Source organism: Rhipicephalus microplus, chromosome 3 (assembly GCF_043290135.1).
Source record: "Rhipicephalus microplus isolate Deutch F79 chromosome 3, USDA_Rmic, whole genome shotgun sequence".
Lineage (NCBI taxonomy): Eukaryota > Metazoa > Arthropoda > Arachnida > Ixodida > Ixodidae > Rhipicephalus > Rhipicephalus microplus.
The window spans coordinates 76,725,016-76,745,737 of NC_134702.1; the positions used below are offsets into that span (position 1 = coordinate 76,725,016).

Below are 20,722 nucleotides of genomic sequence, written 5' to 3' on the forward strand. Positions count from 1 at the left end.
CTGAAGCTGACTTTTTTCACAAACATTGAAGTGTATTAGCGCAGCAGCCACAGCTAGCGCTACACTATTACTAGATGTTTAGTCAACAAGGAGACAGATACCATGAGAGCAGCATGCAACCCAAGCTCCAATCGACTGACAACTCGGAACTCCACCTGAGAGGTTTCCCGCACGCCAGTTCGCCTGAGGTCAAGACGGTTTTCCGAGCTGTCAGTCAAGCCTTGGGCCAGCATCCCTTGTCAGCCTCCTTGTTAACAAAACAGGCACACCACCATGCCCCCTTAGTGTAAAAGGTGTCACGCTTATATGACATACTGATTCTAGGTTTTTATATCGGGACAGCATGTAGTTAGGTGGATGAATGCTGGCTTCTCATCCAGATCGAGTTTCTGACAATACTAGATAACTGTTTTGCCTCCAACTCTCAACTCGTATAGCAGTACTGAACACAATAATGACAAAGCAGTGTTTAACCATTTCACTTTCTTTTGCTATGCGTGTTTCAAATTAAATATACTATATGTGGCAGATAAGTAAATAAATTAATTAATAAACATGGTCACTTGTAGCACCATTGGATCGAAATGAACTTTGTGTTTGGAACAAAATCTATAACACTAGCGTAGCCTCTGTAATTGACATGCTAAGATGTTAAGCTGTCCAAAGATAACCTGACAAATGTAGTTTAAGCAGTGATATATCATTCATAAATACAAATCAACCCCTTTCTCTATTTATGACATTAAGGATGTTTATAACAACATCAGCCGAGCAAAGTCAGAACATGCAGTAATGGCTTAATTACGAAGATTCTGTAGTTATGGCATTTGTCTTAACTGCCTCTGCACACAAGAAGTTATGGAGCAAACAGAAAGCTGCTCTGTAGACAAAAAAAATATTGAGCAGTCACAAGATGCCAATTACTACCTCGCATTCACTGCACTAGTTGACGTACCCCGCAACATGACGCTGTTTATATGAGGCGTTATTATATCAGTTACATGAAACAAGTTTGCTTGGTTAGAGTGACGAAACATGGGTCACAGCAACACAGCCAAAGGCAAGAACAACACATCGCACGTGCCCATGAATTGCAAAACAGCTGCGTGTAACAACTAACATCAACTTCTTCCCCGTCTGATGTGTTAGCAAATGATATGCATGATCTAAGCACTTGTTCCTCATAGCCCCTCATTGGCTCGTGAGCAAGTCTGCCAAAGGCTACATACAATTGTAGTGAGCAAGAGCGATCCCATCAAGCGCACAACTGGCTTGTAGAAAAACACAACTGACATATTCAATAAACCTTGAATTGAAATATTGATTCCCTTTAAAGAGGCATAAAAGATATACACTGAATCAGTTTGCACAGGCGAAGTGTCTTTTCTCGTGTATTTTAGTGTCTTTTCTCATGTACCAAGACTCTCCCTGCACAGTATGTACAAATGAATCTTGTACAATTATGGGTAGTAATTTACAAGTAAAATTTTTCAAGTGTTTTTAATTAAACATGCACAAAAACATAATTCACCTCACAAGACGAGCTACGCCAATAGGCTGACATAGCCCTTTGGCTTCTGCATTATAATCGAAGAACAGATCAGCTCAATTGGTTGTTTGCACATTAGATTTTGTCAACCCTCTATTTATGTGATGCTATTCTGTTCAAGCAGTGGGGTAGTGCTCTAGAACCATCATGTGTTGTTTCATTACTTCACATTCATTCCTACCGGAACACGAAGGTGCCTGCCATACTTAAAATCGGTCGTATACTTATTCGATTTCTAGCTTCTGAGGCACACTGTCAACTAGTCATGCGAGGGCAGGTAGCCAAGAAATGCAGTAAGATTTCGAATTTTCCAGTACCGCAGATGCATCAAACCGTGAAACGAAACCGCTAGGTGACAAAAGTTGTTCGGAAGCAGAAGTTTAAAATTAGACTCTTTGTAAAACACAGCAACGAGAACTCTTCCTAGGAACTACGATGACAAACCCAATATCTTGTGGCCATCTTTCTCACCTGGAACGTCTGACCTAAAAAACTGCAAGCCTCAGAGGCGATAAAACTTACAGTGTATTCAACTTGCGGCCAGCATTGAGGACAGCCTGCTGTCAATGCTCAGAGGTCAGCATTAAGTCCAAGAAACAACACCTTTGGAAGACTTCCCTTTTGACCCGATGCTACTCCGTATAAGCAAGTAAAATTTACATAAGGCTTTCATATTGTCACCACAGTTTTTCGCTTTCCACACTCAATCCTACGCAAACTGCAATATAGCTCGCATGAAGTGCATAAAAAGCGCGGCTTTGCTTTCTTGTAAGCAGGCAACCTTCCCTTTCAATTGACAAGCACTCTGCCCAAAAGTAACCTTGTATGGACAGCAAGGTAGCCTACAACATTCTTTACTTTGACTCTTTTGCCGACTGTTTAAGGATAGGAAGAAGAAATAGGGCAGCCGCTGCCTGTCTACTTGTCTGTTTAGTTACTTACACCAAGTATTAGAACGTAGCCTTAGTAGCCAATAAAAGCCGTGTACATTAGATACGTCCACAATGATACGTGCACAACAGTTGGATATGTTTCGTAACCGTCGTCTATAATAGAAAACAAGGACTTTAACTACTAAAATAGCGGGGAAAATGTTGACCTGAAGCAAGGCAAGTGTTAAAGTGCAATTTCAAAATCCAGAAAGGACAAACTGATTGACAGCCAGCAAACAGGAGAAGCCCCGCTGTTATTCAGTGTGTACATTGCCTTCAAGCCACTATAAAGTGGCCTGTGACACGACAATGAAACACGATTCATAATTTCATGCTCGGGAAACAGTTAGAGTGAACAAAAACAACAACAAAAAACAAGAAAATATGGGGCGAATCAGTGGCCATGCTAAATTAATGACAGCCATCGTCAAAATACTCAGCGCATTCGTTCAACAGTCACCCCAAGGGTTCACCAAAAACTTCGTTAAGGAAATAACAGCAAAGTCTCCATGCAGGACAATGCCCGAGGGAAGCAATGTCCAGAAGATGTAAACATACCAGCATCGACAGACACAGTGCAAAGTTTTCCAAGGAACCCTTCTTCATATAGATTAAATATGCCATCAGCGAAGTGTTAGTGCCCATTCTCGAAAGCAATAGGTTAAAAGCTTACAACCACTATGGGCTCATTCAACCATTATTTATAGGCCTAGCATGCACCTTTGCAAGTTCAAGAGAAAGTAAGTCAAGCTAGTACTAAGATGATATGTTTGCAGCAAAAAAATATTACGCACTGAGTGTTGCTTCACAGCCAATGCAGGAATAAAGAGCTCTGGTCAGGTTCCTATGCTCACCTTTGATTTAACAACCAAGTCATGCTGAACAACGTCATTCTGCTATTTCTTGGGTTCGATCTCAGTACAATGCGCAAAACATCTATACAAGAAGACCGTCAGTGCGATCCCCCCCCCCCCCCCCAACAGCATTGGCACTGCTAATGCACTTTATTAGACTAATGCTACATATGACATTGCAATTGCTATGCATTGCACAATACACTGTTCAACACGTGTTCTGAGAACATGAGCTAATCTTCCCTCCACCAATTGTACAGCTGCCCAGCACTGTTCTGCTGGCCAATGGCTTATGGCCAGCAGAACAGTTGGCTCTCTGCAATCTGTGCAGTGCATTAACCAAGTTACAGCCCATGCTTGCGGATGAAACACCAGCAAATTGGAAGCCATACATCAGAACCTTCCCTTTACCAAAAGAACAGACTATACTTGTAGCTCCACTTTTGAGGCAATGCCAGCCCACAAGTTTGAGCACTCCTCCACGAAAATGAGGTTCTTTTAAACTAGACTTTGAGAGATGCTTCTCTAAGCAACTACACTAGGATGAGTGGGCATGAGCATTTGTCGTTCGCTCTTCAACATATAGTGCTAAAATGTTTTGAACGCAAACTCCACGAGCGCTTTGCAGAGCTGGCCGGCCTTCAAAAATTTTGCACGATGTCTGTTCAGGGGAGTATAAACAGAAGCCTTTTGGATCTCCGAAAAACACAACAGCGCACGGTCTTGGGCAAGGCAGCGCAGCCCATAGCTTTCAGTGTGCACTCAGCGCGTGATATAGGCAATGCAGAAGAGCAAAAAGGCAGCAAGGGCCCAGATGGCATTCCAGAGGGGTTGCACGCTTACCGTCGTGGAAGGGTTCAGTTACCACGTGAAGCAAGGAGAGAAGGAGAGAGAATGGGACAGAGAGAAAGGGGAAAAAGAGAGAGAGAGACAGTGGCATAGTGCCACCTGTTAGCGTATTACTTCTACCCCTGAGTGCATCCCTAGCCATCCCTCATGCTTCCTGCACACTACTGATGGTATTGCCACACTCAACTAGGCAATAGTGCATGCACAAAAAGAAAACTGTTTGGGTTAGTTGCCCGCAGGACATGCCACATGTTGTGTGAGAGGCTGTGTATAGCATACAACAAAACCTAAATGCCTGAGGCTGTGTCTTACAGCCGATGCATGGGCATACAGACCTGTTTTCATTGCTCTGAGTGACAAAGGTGAACAGAGAGGCACTGTAGAATATCTGTACAGAATATGCGGATGACACTGCTGACAATGTAACGGTCCTAAACGTAACATTTAATACCGCTATGTTAACCTCCCCTCTATGTTGACAACCTGCCTTTCAGGACTAGCTCGCATTAAACATCTTATGAGAATACCAGCTGGTCTCGGGTGTGTATTGGCTTGGCAACCAAAGGAAGTGTTACCGCAGCAACATAATGCGCGATTCAAGTGCTGCAAAAATATGCAACTGTTCTGACGAAGCAAGTACTAGTTAAAATGCAAGTCACTACGTTACCTTGATGTCATTAGATAAGGAAGAGGGGAGAACGGCATGGTTAAATACATAGCTTAGCTTGTTGTCCTTCAGTCAGCCATCATTTAATGTGGCAATGAGAGTCAACAACTAGAACAACAAAAAAACAATGAACGAGATATCATAGAGGTGCGCCTACTAGTTGCGAGAGGTTTATGTTTTTATTTGATTTTATCTTTATTTCTTTTTCTGTTATTCTTACTTTAGAAAAAGTCCCTCTCAACTCCTACTCTCCTTCCTTCACGAGTCTGTAATGAAACTCATTGCCATTTGTGACAACTGTGCAGATAAGTGGGTATGTTAACAGGGTGACCGCTGCACTGGAAAATTTAGCAACACTCTGCGAGCCTTTCTGCAATCACGAGAAGGCGTACAACAGCAGCACTCCATTTCATAGCAACCACCTGTAGACGTGAAGACAGGTTTTTTTCAGAACTGCACACTGTGGCCAAGTGAGTTATGAAGGTGCCAAGCTCCCAAAGCAAGTAGCGAATGGCATTTGAACTGACAACTCTCCTACGCAAGCCTGCGTTGCTTCTCAGCATTATAAGCCATCAACCTGTCATGAGGTGCACGTATACGTGACATAATTGAACTGCAACGCTGCAGACTGCGCCAATCTTCACATTTAAATTTCCAGATATGCAAGTAGAAAATTACCCACTTCAAGGTCTCTGTTTTTTTTCTTTTAAATACACCCTGTCTTAGCAACTCAATCCTATTGACCGCCTGATGCAAGTGATAATCTTGAGTTTACTTCTGTAGTGCCCCAAGAGGTACCCCGGACACATATTACCAGGGTTTAAGCTCCTGTACACATAAGTACATGTTCAACCCAGAAAAAATGTTGTGGTTTAGCAGCAACTGTGAATCGCTACATCTTGACCTCATAACCAAGAGCTTAGCTATGTCAGGTTACTGTAGCAATCTACGGACTCCAGAAAAGAAAAAACAGCCACCAGTAATCCCTACTTCACTAAGCTGCAACCCGTTTTATGCATGTCCACCCTATGCCTGCCATAATTTCACACAGCAATGTCAGTTTCAAGTAGCTCCAGTGAACATATACTTCAACATCTCACACACACAGATCAATTGCAGTGCCCTTTCAAGCTTCTTTTTTTAACTTACCTATTTTGCAGATTCTCGAGCTGGCTTTTGAGTGCCTTGATCTCTGCTGCACTGCCATCATCAGCCTGCATAACATAATGTCAAAAACCAGGTTGCCAGTTTTGTACTACACACTGGTAACATCTACTTGAATGCTTAAAGAGGTCTTGCAACACTTTTGAACATGGTCAGAAAATGCTGCCGATTGATATTACAGGCTCTCAAGAACACATGATCCAAATATTATAGTGCAGCACATAGTCTCTACTTCACAATAAATTATCAAAGTCAGCAAAAAATCCCTTTCTCTTCTCTTGACCAATGACTGAAAAAGCTCAAACATCACTTGTCACAGCAGTTAGATCAGTCATTGACAGTCCTGAAGCAGCTGTACCACAACTGCATCAGGACTGAACTAGAACAACATCAGGACTGCATCAAAACTGCATCAGGACTGCACTGACCCTAATGTGAGCACAGGCAGACTTCTTTTGTTCGCAGAGCTGAAAAGGTCACAGTTTAAAAGAGACTGTGCCATCCAAAAAGCTGTCACAGTCTCTATAAAGGTCATAGCAGCTGACTTTCAGAAAGGCTTTGCAGTGTGAGAATTGTGGTGTGCAAGGCGTATTGATGCCAAAAAAGCTATCGTGAAGAGCTTAAATAACAATGGCATCAACAAATTCTTTAAGATGTGAAGCTTCTTATGGGCGGGCTCAATCCAGTGTGCGGCGTGACCACCTTAAGGCGCATGTGCATCTGCTGCACCTCTCTCTCCTCTTTTATGCTCCCATCCCTCCTTTCTATCGCTTCGCAATGCCAACGTAGGCAGCGCTTGCTAGCGGAGTTCTTGATTGAACTGCTCATGCTCCACAACCGTTCGCTGGCTATACCATATATATAGGCACTGGATCTTGACCTCCAAGATAATGCTGGTGGGAGATTTCCTCTCTGTATTGAAAAATTAAAATTCCCAGCATGCACATTAACTAAACGAGGACTGCAGGTCTTCAAGTCTAATTGGAGTCTTTTGTCTCTTATAGCCTATTCGTACAGTGATTGGAATGTTCCAATATGAAACACTGGTCTATCACTGGGTGCTTTGCGCCTCCCCAGCTGTTTCTCCAGTGAAATGCTATGAGAAAGCCAGTGTCAACACCGCAGCCTGTGTAACCATTGATTGATTGATATGTGGGGTTTAACGTCCCAAAACCACTATATGATTATAAGAGACGCCGTAGTGGAGGGCTCCGGAAATTTAGACCACCTGGGGTTGTTTAACGTGCACCCAAATCTGAGCACACGGGCCTACAACATTTCCGCCTCCATCGGAAATGCAGCCGCCGCAGCCGGGATTCGAACCCGCGCCCTGCGGGTCAGCAGCCGAGTACCTTAGCCACTAGACCACCGCGGCGGGGCGCCTGTGTAACCGTTGTCGCCCGGTGCTTTGCGTCTACACATAATTCCCTTTAGCGGGAGATGGTGTAATTTTTACAGTGAAAACTACTATGAGATTACGAAAAGGGTCACATGCGGAGCTGTAGTTGTCCGCTGCCACCGCTCGTGTCCATAAGCACTATAGCATGAAATAAAAAAAAAAACTAAATAAAAACACCAAGGACACAGCGGGATTACGACCTGGGTCCTCTGTGTGCCAGCCCAGTATTTTACCGCAGAGCCACGCCTGTACTTGAAACTACATTGCAAACTTGTCTTAGGCAGGCTCGATATTGGGAAAGGAATCGAGTTAGTATGTGTAATAAAGCGTTTTAGAACAGCAAAAGCACAACCAGGCATTACACGATGAGAATTGTGTAACGAGTGGGTCATCCGACGCTCCAACTCATTACAAAAACTTATTCTTGCTCATCTGTTGACTGTGGCACATACCCACTTCAAGCGCATACCCACATCTTCGTGGGCCACTGCATTAAAGATTTGCACAAAATTCCTTGCAAGTGTGTAACAGATACCACGCTTCTCTAATGAATGACAAAGGATAGCATAGTGAATGCTGGCCTACTACACAGAAATTATTATTATTTATGGCGCAGTGGGTGCCCAGCAAGTGTGCTTGTAGCGGTTACCCAAAGAGTGTTTAGAAAAGGCTCTGAAAGGCCGCTCTTCCAGCTTTTGCTGTGACTGTGCTGCATGTTCCGTGCAGACCTGGCAGTTTTTTGCCGGACCCAGTACCATCACTTCAGGGATAGGCCTGTAAGCCCCGTTTCAATCTGCAGCCCATAAATAGAGCTGTAATCAGTTGCATCATAACCATGTATTTCTTCCAAAAAGCAAGAAAAACCCACCACGGTGGTGTGGTCCTGAAGATCGCGGGGTCCAATACCGGCTTCAGTGGCAGCATTTTCAAAGGAAGCAAAAATGTCTGAAGCTCGCATACTTAGATTTCAGTGCATGTTACAGAACCACAGATGCTCGAAATTTCCAGCTCTCTACTGCAGCATCTCACATAATCATATCAGGGTTTAGGGACATTAAACCCCAAGTTTATATTATCAGAAGGTAAGCAAAATTTGTGCACACCTTCTGCTGCGCAGCACTGGCCTGTGTCAGCTGTTGCTCCATCAGTGTGTTGCGTTCCGTCAGGGTCTGTCTGTCTTTTTCCGCCCTGGAGAGGAGCTGCCGCAATTCGTTGACGACGCCTATCTGGCTTTCCCTACGACAAGGATAAATTGACACAGATGCAAACACTGCTTGGACACAGAAACCGTGAAAGAATCCTCAAATATAGCTTCTCGTAGTTTGAAAGGTAAACAAATAGGGCATTTTCGTACTTTTCTACACTTTTTGAGGATACTTGCACTTTTGCCCAATGTCACACATGTCCATAGACACTTCACTGGAGTAACAAGTTTTCTGCATGCCCTCTGAGCCAGTCATCATATATTTAATGTAACAGGCATAGCTGCAAGTGACCAACCCAGAATAAGACTCCTCGTTATATTGCAAAGTCACCGTGCTTCTACTCATGATGTGACCTGATTTAGCAGCATACTAGTCCATTGAGCTAACTTTATGAGTGACAAAATGGTCAAGTGTTTTACTTTCACATGACCCGACGACACCTCCCAAAAATCTAAATCACAGCTGGTTTTCAGAAAAACCATAGCACCAAACTGAATTCAGAGTCCTAACTGATACATTTTAAACTATTTTGAATCACCAACAATCACTCAACGTGATGAAACGAGAAGTCATAAATGAGACGTCAGCACTGCGTTAAGCATACATGTAAAGAAACATAGAAAGTGTCGCAAAGTGAGACAACGTACATTTCGCGCCGCAGTTCTTCCACAGCACGGGCTTCTTTCTCTTTGGTCTCCGTGATTTGACGTGCGAGGTCTTCGCGGTGAGCGTCAAACTCAGCCTTAAGACGTTCCATCTCGGCCCGTGCATTTACCAGCTGGCGTTCACGCTCGGAGGCCTCCGAACCCAGGTCCTGGCTCTGGGCGTCACGCAGACGCTTCTCTTCGGCTAGAAGTTCTCGTGTCTGTGTTCAACCAGACTTCCACTATTACTACCATTTTCCTGAGCTTTTAAAAAGACACTGCACCTCACACGACCATTGCTGCCATGGTTATTATTAGGAAAGTTATTCAAATACCTAAACATTTTTAATAATGAGACACGATGCCCCCGAGCACTGTTGTAATGCAAAGTACTCACAAAATGTAATGCAACACATAAACATCAGACGTAACAGCTGGCATACACTAGAAATCTATGTAATCAAGTCGTGTTGTTATTAATTCCTAATTCCATGTCTAAAGGTGCTGTTTGCTGTGATGTGAGTGTATGGGCCAAGATTGCGCTGACGTGACTCAGAATAAAGATGGTGGAAACAAAAAACATGTACGTTGCTAAGCTAGAATGACACATTTCATTCTGTGAGCACTGTACAAAGAAGCTGTTTCCAACAATTATACAATTAATTGATTACTGCCTTATTTTATTATCTGTCAAATTTAACAGTCGCTACAAAATTCATAAACATGAATAGTCTTCTAAGAGTTTAGGGCTATGCAACATATCATGAACTTTAATCAGCATGCCAGGCTTTTCATACTAGGCTACAGCTGTGCAAACTCAACTAAGAGTGCTGGTTACGTGAACAAACAGAGTATTTATGCCTAGCACTAGTTGCGCATTTAAAGGTCAAAGTTTTATAATGCCAAGAACTCCATCACAAAGGGCATACTTTACTAGGATATAAACAGCGCTTTCTAAACACACTAAAAATTGTTGATTTTCTTTTCTCTTCTGAGAACTATATTTGAAAATTATTTAATATTCGATTATATCTGCTTTGGACACTATTTGGCTCACATTCAATTCAGTATCAAAGAATGACTATCACAGAACGCTACACTATAAGTGTATGGCTGACAAAACAAAAACACGTTCTTCCCAGTGATCTTCATTTTCCCCTTGCATTAGCACATCAGTCTAAGCGTTATCCTCACCTGTTCAAGCTCCTGGCTGAGCCTTTGGGCCTGTAGCTCTGCAGAAGCCAGCTTGTCCTGCCACGACCGCACCTGGCTCTCCAGCTCCACCTGGGCCTCATTGCTGGACTGCTCCAGAGTACGGCACCGCTGCACCCGCTCCTCCAATCTGTCCTCCTGCTCGGCGAGGTTTAAAAATAGAGGAAGTCAAGAAGGGGACCAACTGTCAAGAAAAACGGTATTGCCAGACTCTTTCAGTGTCACCAAGCCTGCCAGTGTCGAAACATGACAGTTGAAGCCAGATGCACCAAAATATGGCAAAAGAAAATACTCATAGCTTTTATGAGCAGAATTTAACAGTAATCTCGGAGTAGATTTCACGTGCCACAGAGGCTTTGAGGTGGAGCTCCGTGGGTGCACATTTAAATCTCTGAGCTTTGAGGAAATGTCTTGTGACTAGGACTGAAGTGAGTGTAGGACTGAAAGAGTGCTGTCTTCTGCTGCTAATTCACCTCCAAACCTTTTCAACTTTGCTATTTGTCTGCTGCCACTGATTGAGTTTTCCAAGATAAACTCCCAAAATTACTGTCAAAATAACCGCTCTTGTTTCTTTCAAAGTATACCTGACCACATTGCGAAAGGTATATACTTCGAAATCTATTAGCAACAACAGTGTGAAAAATGCGATCTTTTTACAACATCTGTAGGGCTGTACGAATATCAAAATTACAGGTGCGCAGTGAATTCAAATACAGTTGAGCCCACAAATAACGGCCTCACTTTAAACGAACTTTGCCTTAAAGCGAACAATATCCGCATGACCGTGAAAAGATACGTTGTTTCAATGACACAAAATCACACAACGAATGTCTCCGAGCGCCGCCGATCGGTTACAGAGAATGGAGTCGGCGCTCTGCCGACTTCCCGAGAAACCACTTTCGACCACCAATCGGGCATCAGCTAGGTGCCGTTAGATTCTTGGTGTTAAACGCCGACCCTGCCTCCGCGTACCCTAGTTGCCGCTCTCCCCAACCATTTTTTCGTTACGCACCCCTCTGTCCTTTGTCCCCTATGCTACTCTGAGCACCCTACATTGCCAGACGCGGCCAGTGTTATCACAGTCACCGATCTTTTGAAGACCAGTCGGCCAGCTCCCATGTTTCCAATCGCTGGTACTGTCGTTAGTGCCGCCGGCCTGGAGTGACCTGACCATTTTCCAACATCGTCTGCATCTGATCGTCTGTGTCTTATCATATCGTTCTAGTGCATGCGTATACACTACCCCAACCACTTTGATAATTGGCAATTCGTTTCGTGTTTAGAACCTCTTCTCCCTCACTTTGCACTCGACTCAACATGCCCTCCGCACGCGTGTGGAAGCGTAAAAACGGCTGTTAATTTGCGTGGAATGAATCGCGAAATATCGAAGTCGGTGAGGCCACCAAACTTGCCGGCGCAACAAAACGATTCTTTGACCACGGCCGCTGATTCTTTGAACACCGCTGCGCACGCGGATCCAGGCGGCCGTGCTTTGCACGTGCAGGCCCTCTTTCAAGTTTTTCTACGCGGGAGTTGCGCATTTTGCGGACCTTTCAAGCAAACTACCCAACCTGCCTCCTTCCTGCGTGTTTTGGTTTTCAAGCTCGCTTTCCCGCCATATCCTCCCCTCTCTTCACCCAATCGCAACCCCTTGTCCTTCTCTCGGCTCTCCTCTTTTTATCACAACTCCATCGCCCGTCTCCACAGCTCTGCGATGCCAGCCACGCTTGCTCAAATTCAGAAGTTTTGTTTTCTGATTAGAAACAGGCCCAAAGCTGTACCACGCGTTCTGGCATGAGTGTCACGTGTGCGCGTGTTGCTCGCTCTCGCTCCGCATGTGTGGTCAGGATGCGGACGGGAGGCTTCGCACGCTTTTTCCTGCCGCTCAACAAAACTTGGAAAGTGTTACCGCTTTGCTTGGGCCTAATCCGCGCGTTAGGTGCCGCATCGTGGAGTGTTTGCTCATAGACGTTAGACTCTCGAGTTTTGGGGATACGCAGCGTCATCTGTCGACACAGCTTTAGATAGTGCAAAGCCAGACTCCCTTGTACAGTTTGCTGTGCAACCGGGTGCAACTACAGCGGACGAAAGGATTGAGCTAAATATTAGGCGTCTTTGCGTATTGAACACTTATAAAAGGAACTACGAATTTCTACGAGTCACCGAACTACCGTGACGTGCTTGCTGGTTCACTCGCCAGAACGACGGCGAAAACAAGAGCAGACGCAACAGCTCTGCGCTCAACAACAACACAAAAAAACCCCAGACGACGCTACTTTTGCATTGTTAATTGTTACGGACGTAAATGACTTCGATTTCACTGATTTCCACAGCATCTGCGAAGCAGAACGGCGAGAGCGCTGGATACGGGCCGTTGCGAACGTGTTGGGTGAACGAATTAGTCGCGTTCTCCACAGCCATTTGTATGAGAAAGTGTGATCATCTATAGGTCTCCTGTTATTGTATTGAGTACCTTTGATGAAGAACCAGGCTAACTTTGATTATTAAGCTTAAAGGGGTACTGACACAAAAACTTTGGCCTCGCGTTTTTCTGCTGCTATGCGTTGCTGGGGGCCTGTTAGTCATGACACGGCACATCGTTTGCTGCAGCACGTGACAAATAATTAATTACAGGCCCCTCATTATCAATTATTTTCAATTTCAGTTTGAGAGAGTTCCAAAAACTGGGTGCAACTGTCGCCACCTAGCATGTGCAGCTCTTGACCACGTCAGCACACAGAACTGTGGCGCATTTCCGCACGGTCCACATCAAGAATTACCTTCAAACAGGAAACGGAACTGGAATGTCGCCAAACACAAAACTTTCTAAGCGTGTGCAACGGCCACGCACTCACAACCAGCCGCCGAGAAATATAGATTTCGGGAACGAACGCTGCAAAAGAAAAATGGCGGCTATGACGTAATCATAGCTTGCTTTGTTGACCGCAGCATGGTGACGTGAGGGAAGTAGGGGGTCACCTCGGAGTCACCTCCGAGGGTGTCCATAGCACTATGGAGTCGGTCGTGCACGCAAACTTCAAAATTAACTTAAAACACTTTCCAAGCTATATTCGCTGTTGATATCTTGCAGATGATATATGAATGTTCACGAGAATCGATCCTGCAGGCTATCTCAGCCCCGAAATTTTGTGTCAGTACCCCTTTAACGGAGCCTCTGACCGCAGTGCCAGCCGTGCAGCTGTAGACAGGTAATGTGCGCGATAAGCATCGCACATGCCGCGACCACCGCTAATCTGAAGTTGCACACCATTGCGCCCTAGTGCTTTGAAGGCTCTAAGTTCCAATTCTAATTAGGCAATGTGAATGCATACGCCATACAGGCAAATTGCAAAATGATCGTGACCACAATCAGTGTCTTTTTTTTTTTTTTGCCGTTCTTCTCCGTGATTACAGGAGCTCAGTTTTGCCTTCCGTCATACACCGAGAAAGTGCACATGCATGTATTCCCATTTGCTGTGTATACAAACGGGTAACAACCGCCAACAGAACATTCTAGCTCTAGCGTGCATAATAAAACAGTTCAACGCACAGGAAGCGAGAGATCGATGAATAATGCAACTGCAAAAGCGAAAATCACCAGGGCTATTCACGTCAAATAAAGCGAGCTTCATATCATTGATCGTCAAATATATTGCTCGTGTATGCACTTCATTGCTTTGACATTATGTGTGTGCCCAAACTTAAGGCATTAGGCGTTACATAACGAACGTCAGAGTGCTTGCCTCGAAATTGATGTCACACGATGCTCGCTTGCACTTAACGTGCCAGTTGCAGTACGCCGAAATAACTGAAACAACTTTCGCATTGTACCCGCTGTTCGTTTTGATAAGCTTCCTACTTTTCTGAAGCGAGGTTGGATTGAAAGAAAAAGCTTGCCAGGCCCTTGATTTTAAGGAAACCACACCTCAAGACCAACGAAAAAGGAGGGCCTACTTGTTTGCTTGCAGACGGCTCGCTTTGCACTACCCATTTATGGCCGGCGTGTCGATGAGGGCAGTGGTGGCGGGGTTTTTTGCAGCGCCACCTGGGCAGAGTCTGACGTCTATAGCTGTTCACTACCTGGCAGCCAACTTGCCGCTTCGGGCGTCCCAGTATTCAGCTATGCAAATGGTGAATATTTCGTGGGCGGTGGTGACGGCTACATGTGCGCGAAACTGTTTTTGTGAGGCCGACTTCGTCGACGTCTGGCTTGATGCCGAGCCTGAAGCTTCCAAACAGGACCACTGCGGCAGCGATTTGTGGCAGCGCGTCATCGATTCCGACATGGGAGAGCGGGTGGGACATCTGTTGCAATGGTTTCATTACGACCGATGATGATGATGCCGACACCGCAGAACCGTGCTCGGATAAGGGCATTGTGAATGAAGTACACGGCAAGAGCGTTTTTGGAGGAATCGGATTGCGAGATCGACAAAATTTTGGAGCCAGTGCCTCACGCAGCTTATGCCACGGGCCTCGGCGAAGAGCACGCTGCCGTTTGAAATAAACTCGGGACCGCCTTTATCGCTTCTGCTTTGCGAAACACAGGCATCACGGACATTTTTGGGCAAAAAATTTTATGTTTTCACTCACAACTTTTTTAAAAGCTGGATTTCATTTAGTACGAACTTCGGGATACAGCGAACGGATGCCGCGTCAGGCTCAGGTTTGTAATAAGCGGGCTTGACTGTATTCAAGTTCGAGTGCGAATAGAATCGAATACTTTTTGAATAGTTGTCGAACATATGCTTAACACTTTTCGAATACTTCAAAATGAAAACTACGGAAAAAAAGTTACAGGGGATCCCTAAGCACATAGATATGAGATGGGAACATGAAAGTGCTTATTTTGGATAACTTCGTGAACAGCTGTAGAGATAGTGTTCATTAGCTATTTTATTAAGGGTGAGGCGATGCATAGGCAGAATTGTATTCATTTACATTATTTTGAACAACAAATGTGGTGTCAATACTTTAACCATCAAAGGAAAAGACTGTTTCCCCCACATCTCCCCTCTTTAATTTCCATGGAGGCCCAACTAATTTGACAGACAAGAATGCGCTCCCTTCGAATTCAGATTTGCTAATCTGCCCTGTAAACATCAGTGTATAAAAAACACCTGAAATTACGTATGCTGAAAATGCTCCTTCGATTTTTTTTTTACTTCTTTGTCCAAAACAGCGTTAACTAAGACTAATGCTGCGTAGGTTAGAAGACAGCTTTGCCACGATACCATATTGTAATGTGGTGAAGCATATTAAAAACATGAAGGGTTTATTGTAACGGCACAGTGCATGTCTGTTTTCTCGAGTGACTACATTTACTACCATATCAGAGTTTCAAAGGGAGCTTCGCCGCAATACAATAATGTTATGGGATGAAACATATAAAAAACCTGAATGGGTCACTGCCAATCAGACGTCAACAGCATTTATCTTCGAGAAGTTTTAATAGTCAAAATTTCATTGCCAATCGAAACACTATTCGAATAACTGTTGAAAGTTCGAATATTCACATATCCCTGATCAATTCTAAGAACACAATCTCACCAGGTCGGCCAGCCTTTGCTGCAAGGAGGCAATCTCACGGTTATGGTCAGCCGTGGTGCGCTCGACCGCGGTTTGGTGCCTCTCGGTGAGCTGGGCCACCTCCTGCCGGGCCTTGTCGCCTTCCTGAGACAGGGTGCGCACCTGGGCCTCCAGGCTTTCCACTAGCCTGCAGCCCACACACACAGCCGCTTTCAGCACGCAAGGCAGGACATACAATGTGCGCCAACACAGCTTGTAGCTTTCTCTTACATACGACCATATCAACGGTAACTGCTAAAGTAACTAAAGTTTTTATTGACCAATATGATGAAAGGAAAGCCACTATTATGGTCTATTTGATGGTCTTTTGATGGTGTTAGCCGTAAATGAAGCTTTACATGGAAGCTAACAGAATAGTAACGCACAATACAGGCCCTTTTTCGCCAGTTGCACAGATTTCGTGCAAAAGAGGGAGCGGCCACTCGCCTCTCCTTCTCCTGCAACCGGCTGTTGAGCTCTTCAACCTGGCTGGAGCCTCCGCTGGCAGCCAATCGGACTGTGCCAAGCTCTTCCTCCAAGGCAAGCTTCTGGGCCTGCAGCTGCTTGCACTGTTCCTCCAGCGAGGAGACTAGCCGCTGCTGGTCTGTGCATGATGCAATGAGAACAGTTCACCGTCAGAACAGACAGCCACGCTGGAAGATGTGGTGCACGTACACAAAACTGCTATGAAGATTGTATTAGGATGAAAAAATGTGAGCAGCGAGGAACACCAGCGAATTTCCTCACGAGGCACGGCGCAGAAAGTACGGCCACACTTGCCACATTGTGGAAAAGCCAATTTGTAAAGTATCCTCCCTTTTATTTCATGATGCAAGATCTCTTCTCCTCTTTACATATGTTCTTTTTTTTTTTTTCAATGTGACATACTAGTATAGAAGAGTAGAGTTAATTTTCTTGCGCTATATACTTTATCTATTTACATAATGTGCCATAAAACAAACCATTTAATTAATTTACTACGGATGCATGACAACTGTTATCCACAGTTGTGAAACTGGAAGAGATGCCCTATATATACTACAATCAGGTCATGTTTGTAAATTAAAAAAGGAAATGAATGAGTCACTTCTCACGAATGACAGTCAGGAAAATCAAGCACACTCCTTGCAGCGCTAAACTATGGTACCCTACAGAGTCACTATACATGACAAGCCTATATTATCGAGCAGACCGAGTTCCATCTAGCTCTCTCCCATGCACAGCTAATCGACTAAGTGATAGCAGCACGCAAGTACAGCCCCACTAAGCAAGTACAACACACAAGTACAACATACAGCGCTGCTACACTGCAACCTTCACATGGCCTCGATAAAAAAAAAATTTCCTTAATTTTTTTTTACTCATCTACAAAACTAGGTTGTATGACATATTCCTATATATCCAATTATATAAATTCAAAATGCACGTGTTTCTTACAAGCCAAAAACAGCAACAAGGCGTTGCATATTTACTTTATTATATTCAATACTTACATATATATTTCAAGTTGCCACTGTGGTTACACTATAGCGTGACCATGCATTTTCAAAATGATTTAGTATTACAAGACACACATACATACCCGCAGCATCACTTTTGATTATCTGGGATTCCTCACTCAAGAAGTCATAGTCTGTCTGAATCTTTGCTAGCCTGCTGTTCAGATCTGAAAAGACACAGGAAAGCAAAACACTCGAAGAGCTGGAAGCTACAAGTGAGTATAGTATTACGAATGGTTACCAAATACATTAACACTGGGCAACTAACTTTTAGGCATATTAAGCATAAAGTAATTAAACGTTACCGATTTCAAATGCAAAAGAATTACCTAATTCTCAGCTAAAAAAACTATAAATGATTGTGGCACATGTTTCGGCCTTTTTTCCTCGTTATGTTGTTCTCATTGTTCACAATGCCATCCACAACAAAATATAAGCCCTTTTGCATAAACTTAGGATACTTATCTACCAATGCAATTCGATCGTTCGCGCACTTCATGACCACAATTATAGACATTTCAATGCACGATTTCATAGAATATTTTTTTCGAAAGTGTAAACCACGTCTTCTTCAGCAATCACGGCAATGGCCATGCACACCTTCGATGACCTGCTGCTGGTTCTCATTCTTCTCCTTCAAAGCCTCCAGGTTTTCCTCCTGAAACAAGAAAAAAAAAAAAGAAAATCAATTGACTGGTCTCGTGGCAGTAATTAACATGACTGACTCTCACGAATAACTCTCTCCAAAGTTTCCCACTTACTCAGTATTACCGACATTAAACACCACTCACAAGCAAGGCCATAGAACAAACTCATAAATGAAGCCAAACTTGCAAAATGTAGATGAAAGACACCATAAAGTTAGCTATACATCACAGCATGTTCAGACAATCAGTACAAGTGTGCTAAAGCACCTGCTGTGGTTTTTTTTCACCAAGGATCAGCATGGTGTGGTGTGCCATTTGAAATACAATTTGCCAAAACTGTTGCTTGGGTGAGTTGGTTCAGGATAAAGATAGCACTGTGTGTAGTCCTTCTCAAGTGTTTCATCTTCTCACGCTGGTAAATCCATCATGGAGATATCGTACATAGTTTTTAAAAACACAGCAAGTAAGCCCCTATACATATCAATTGCATTACAAGAGCTTTTAATTTGGCTCTTTCACATATTCAATAAAATTAGGCTGGGTCAAACAAGGCCTAATTACCTAACAGAGATTAGGTCCACCCAACAAAAGAAGTAGGCATTGTTTGATGCAATATCAAAAGGAGCTACGACGACCAAGTCGAAAGCAAAAAAGGTGTTTGTAGCCACCTGAAGCTTGTATCTATTGCAGTTAAACAATGGGTGCCGATGAAACAGAAATAAAATCATGGATGGCAAAAAAAAAATAAATAAAGCACAGTAATAAAATTTAAAAACTTACACAGCAGCAGCTTGCTTGAGAAAGATGTTAATTGGAGACTAAGAAATGCCTTCAGATTTCATAAAAATAGGCCAAAAATGATGGAACTTTATGGAACCTTATGGAACTCACGAGCTCAACTGCCTTGTCCCTTAGACCGAGCAGTTCCTTGGATTTCTGCTCTAGGGAGGCCTCTAGCCGAAGAAGTGCCTCGTCCCGTGAGATGAGGTCTTCCCGCAGCTTGGCTATTGTGCATCCGTCTTCAATCTGAAAGGGTGCCAGCATAAAACAACAGTTCTCAAATTTACGAGTGATATGAAGCCAAATATTCCTCTAGCCAAAGTAAGCAGAAAATATTTTTGCACTGTGCTGAAAACATAGTTTCAGACAGCAGAGATGCAGATAAGCCTCAAAGTAAAATTTAACATTTTGTGTACAAGCAGAATACATCGCAAAAAAAATCACAACATATCCACAGAGTGAATGATGATAAGTGGGGCGAAGCACCTGTTCGTCCATCCGTTCGCACATGCATCCGTGCATGAGATCGCGTTCGAGAATGTAGACGGCACACGGGTAACACTGACGAGACGCGTGCCAAGAAAGCTGAGCACAAGCGTCTTCAATGCACCCGCCGCTCTGCTTTGTCCATGCCTCACCAACCATCCACCATGTACGGCAACTATCCAGGTGATTGAGGGAGGCACTCATTCTCCGCATACCCAGGCACAGCCCGTGCAGCTGTGCCTGGGCAGCAGCCACTTGGAGAGTAGCGGTACAGCGCCATCTAGAATATCCTCACTCAACTGCAGTTTGTATGTACTTCTATGAGAGAGCGCTGCCTATTATATTGTTTGAGAGATACTGCCTTCTTTTCTTTCTCATCTATTTTTCTTTTGCTTACACGTGACGCATGACAAGGTTAGACTAAGAGGAGCTTCATCCCTAAAAAAAAAATGGTCAGTGAAAAAAGGATTCTTCGTATGAATACTGAAGAACAGTAGTGGATTACAGCCTGTTGGAAATGACACAGGAGTTATAACACTGATGACCAGCACAGCTCTTTTATTATCATTGCCTCAGACACTGCATGGAGCCTGCACTGTGCTTAGAATCTTGGGGGCTATGGTCTGGAATTTGTTGCATATCTGCATATCGCAAGGCGCATGCACCAGCCACTGAAGTGATATTCCAAAACTGCCATTACTACACCAGACAATTTTTGGGCCTGTAAAAAAGAAATATAGATTTTTATAGTCTCTTATGCCAAAACCACAATATGTTGAAGCATGTGATTACGGGACAACCCGGATTGACTTTAACTTCCTGGGGTTCTTTCAACATGCACCTAAATGTAAGCACAACAGTGTTTCTGCATTTTGATCCCATCAAAATGTGGCCCCCTTGGTGGGTAATAGAGCCCACATCCTATAGAATATCGGCACGTCTTAGCTGCCAAGCAACCACATCAAATTTCATTAACCCTGCACTATCGTCAAGACCATAAGGCTACTTGCCACTGATTTATGATCACCTTAGTTTAAGTAAAATTAATTCAAGTTCATTTATAATTTGAACTGCAAAAAAAAACACAAAGTAAAGAATACATTGGAAAATATGCTCGTGGCAAATGTGCCTAATATATGCAAGATCCTTTCTTTATTGTCAGTACTTAGCCAAAAAAAATTTCTGCAGAGCTTTAATGCTTTTTTTAGATTTGAAGACAAAAATAAAAAAACATTGATCTACATTTCTTGCATGGAAAATGTCTACT

The 20,722-nt window shown here is 43.8% G+C and overlaps 1 protein-coding gene across 5 annotated transcripts in view; it reads right to left on the minus strand.

The window, feature by feature from the left end:
* The window catches only part of LOC119173364 (uncharacterized), a 138,368-nt gene that overhangs the window by 9,575 nt on the left and 108,071 nt on the right, over nucleotides 1–20,722 (minus strand). For 4 of the 5 annotated variants that reach the window (XM_037424213.2, XM_075889851.1, XM_075889850.1 and 1 more), the window contains 9 exons: nucleotides 19,081–19,215; nucleotides 18,143–18,200; nucleotides 17,626–17,709; nucleotides 16,491–16,647; nucleotides 16,026–16,191; nucleotides 10,458–10,613; nucleotides 9,267–9,484; nucleotides 8,518–8,650; nucleotides 6,001–6,065 (listed from right to left, as the gene is read on the minus strand). In XM_037424213.2, the coding sequence (XP_037280110.2) occupies nucleotides 6,001–6,065; nucleotides 8,518–8,650; nucleotides 9,267–9,484; nucleotides 10,458–10,613; nucleotides 16,026–16,191; nucleotides 16,491–16,647; nucleotides 17,626–17,709; nucleotides 18,143–18,200; nucleotides 19,081–19,215 (1,172 nt within the window). Of the gene's footprint in view, nucleotides 1–3,986; nucleotides 4,174–6,000; nucleotides 6,066–8,517; nucleotides 8,651–9,266; nucleotides 9,485–10,457; nucleotides 10,614–16,025; nucleotides 16,192–16,490; nucleotides 16,648–17,625; nucleotides 17,710–18,142; nucleotides 18,201–19,080; nucleotides 19,216–20,722 lie in introns of those variants that run through there. The other variant, XM_075889853.1, reaches the window with a different exon arrangement.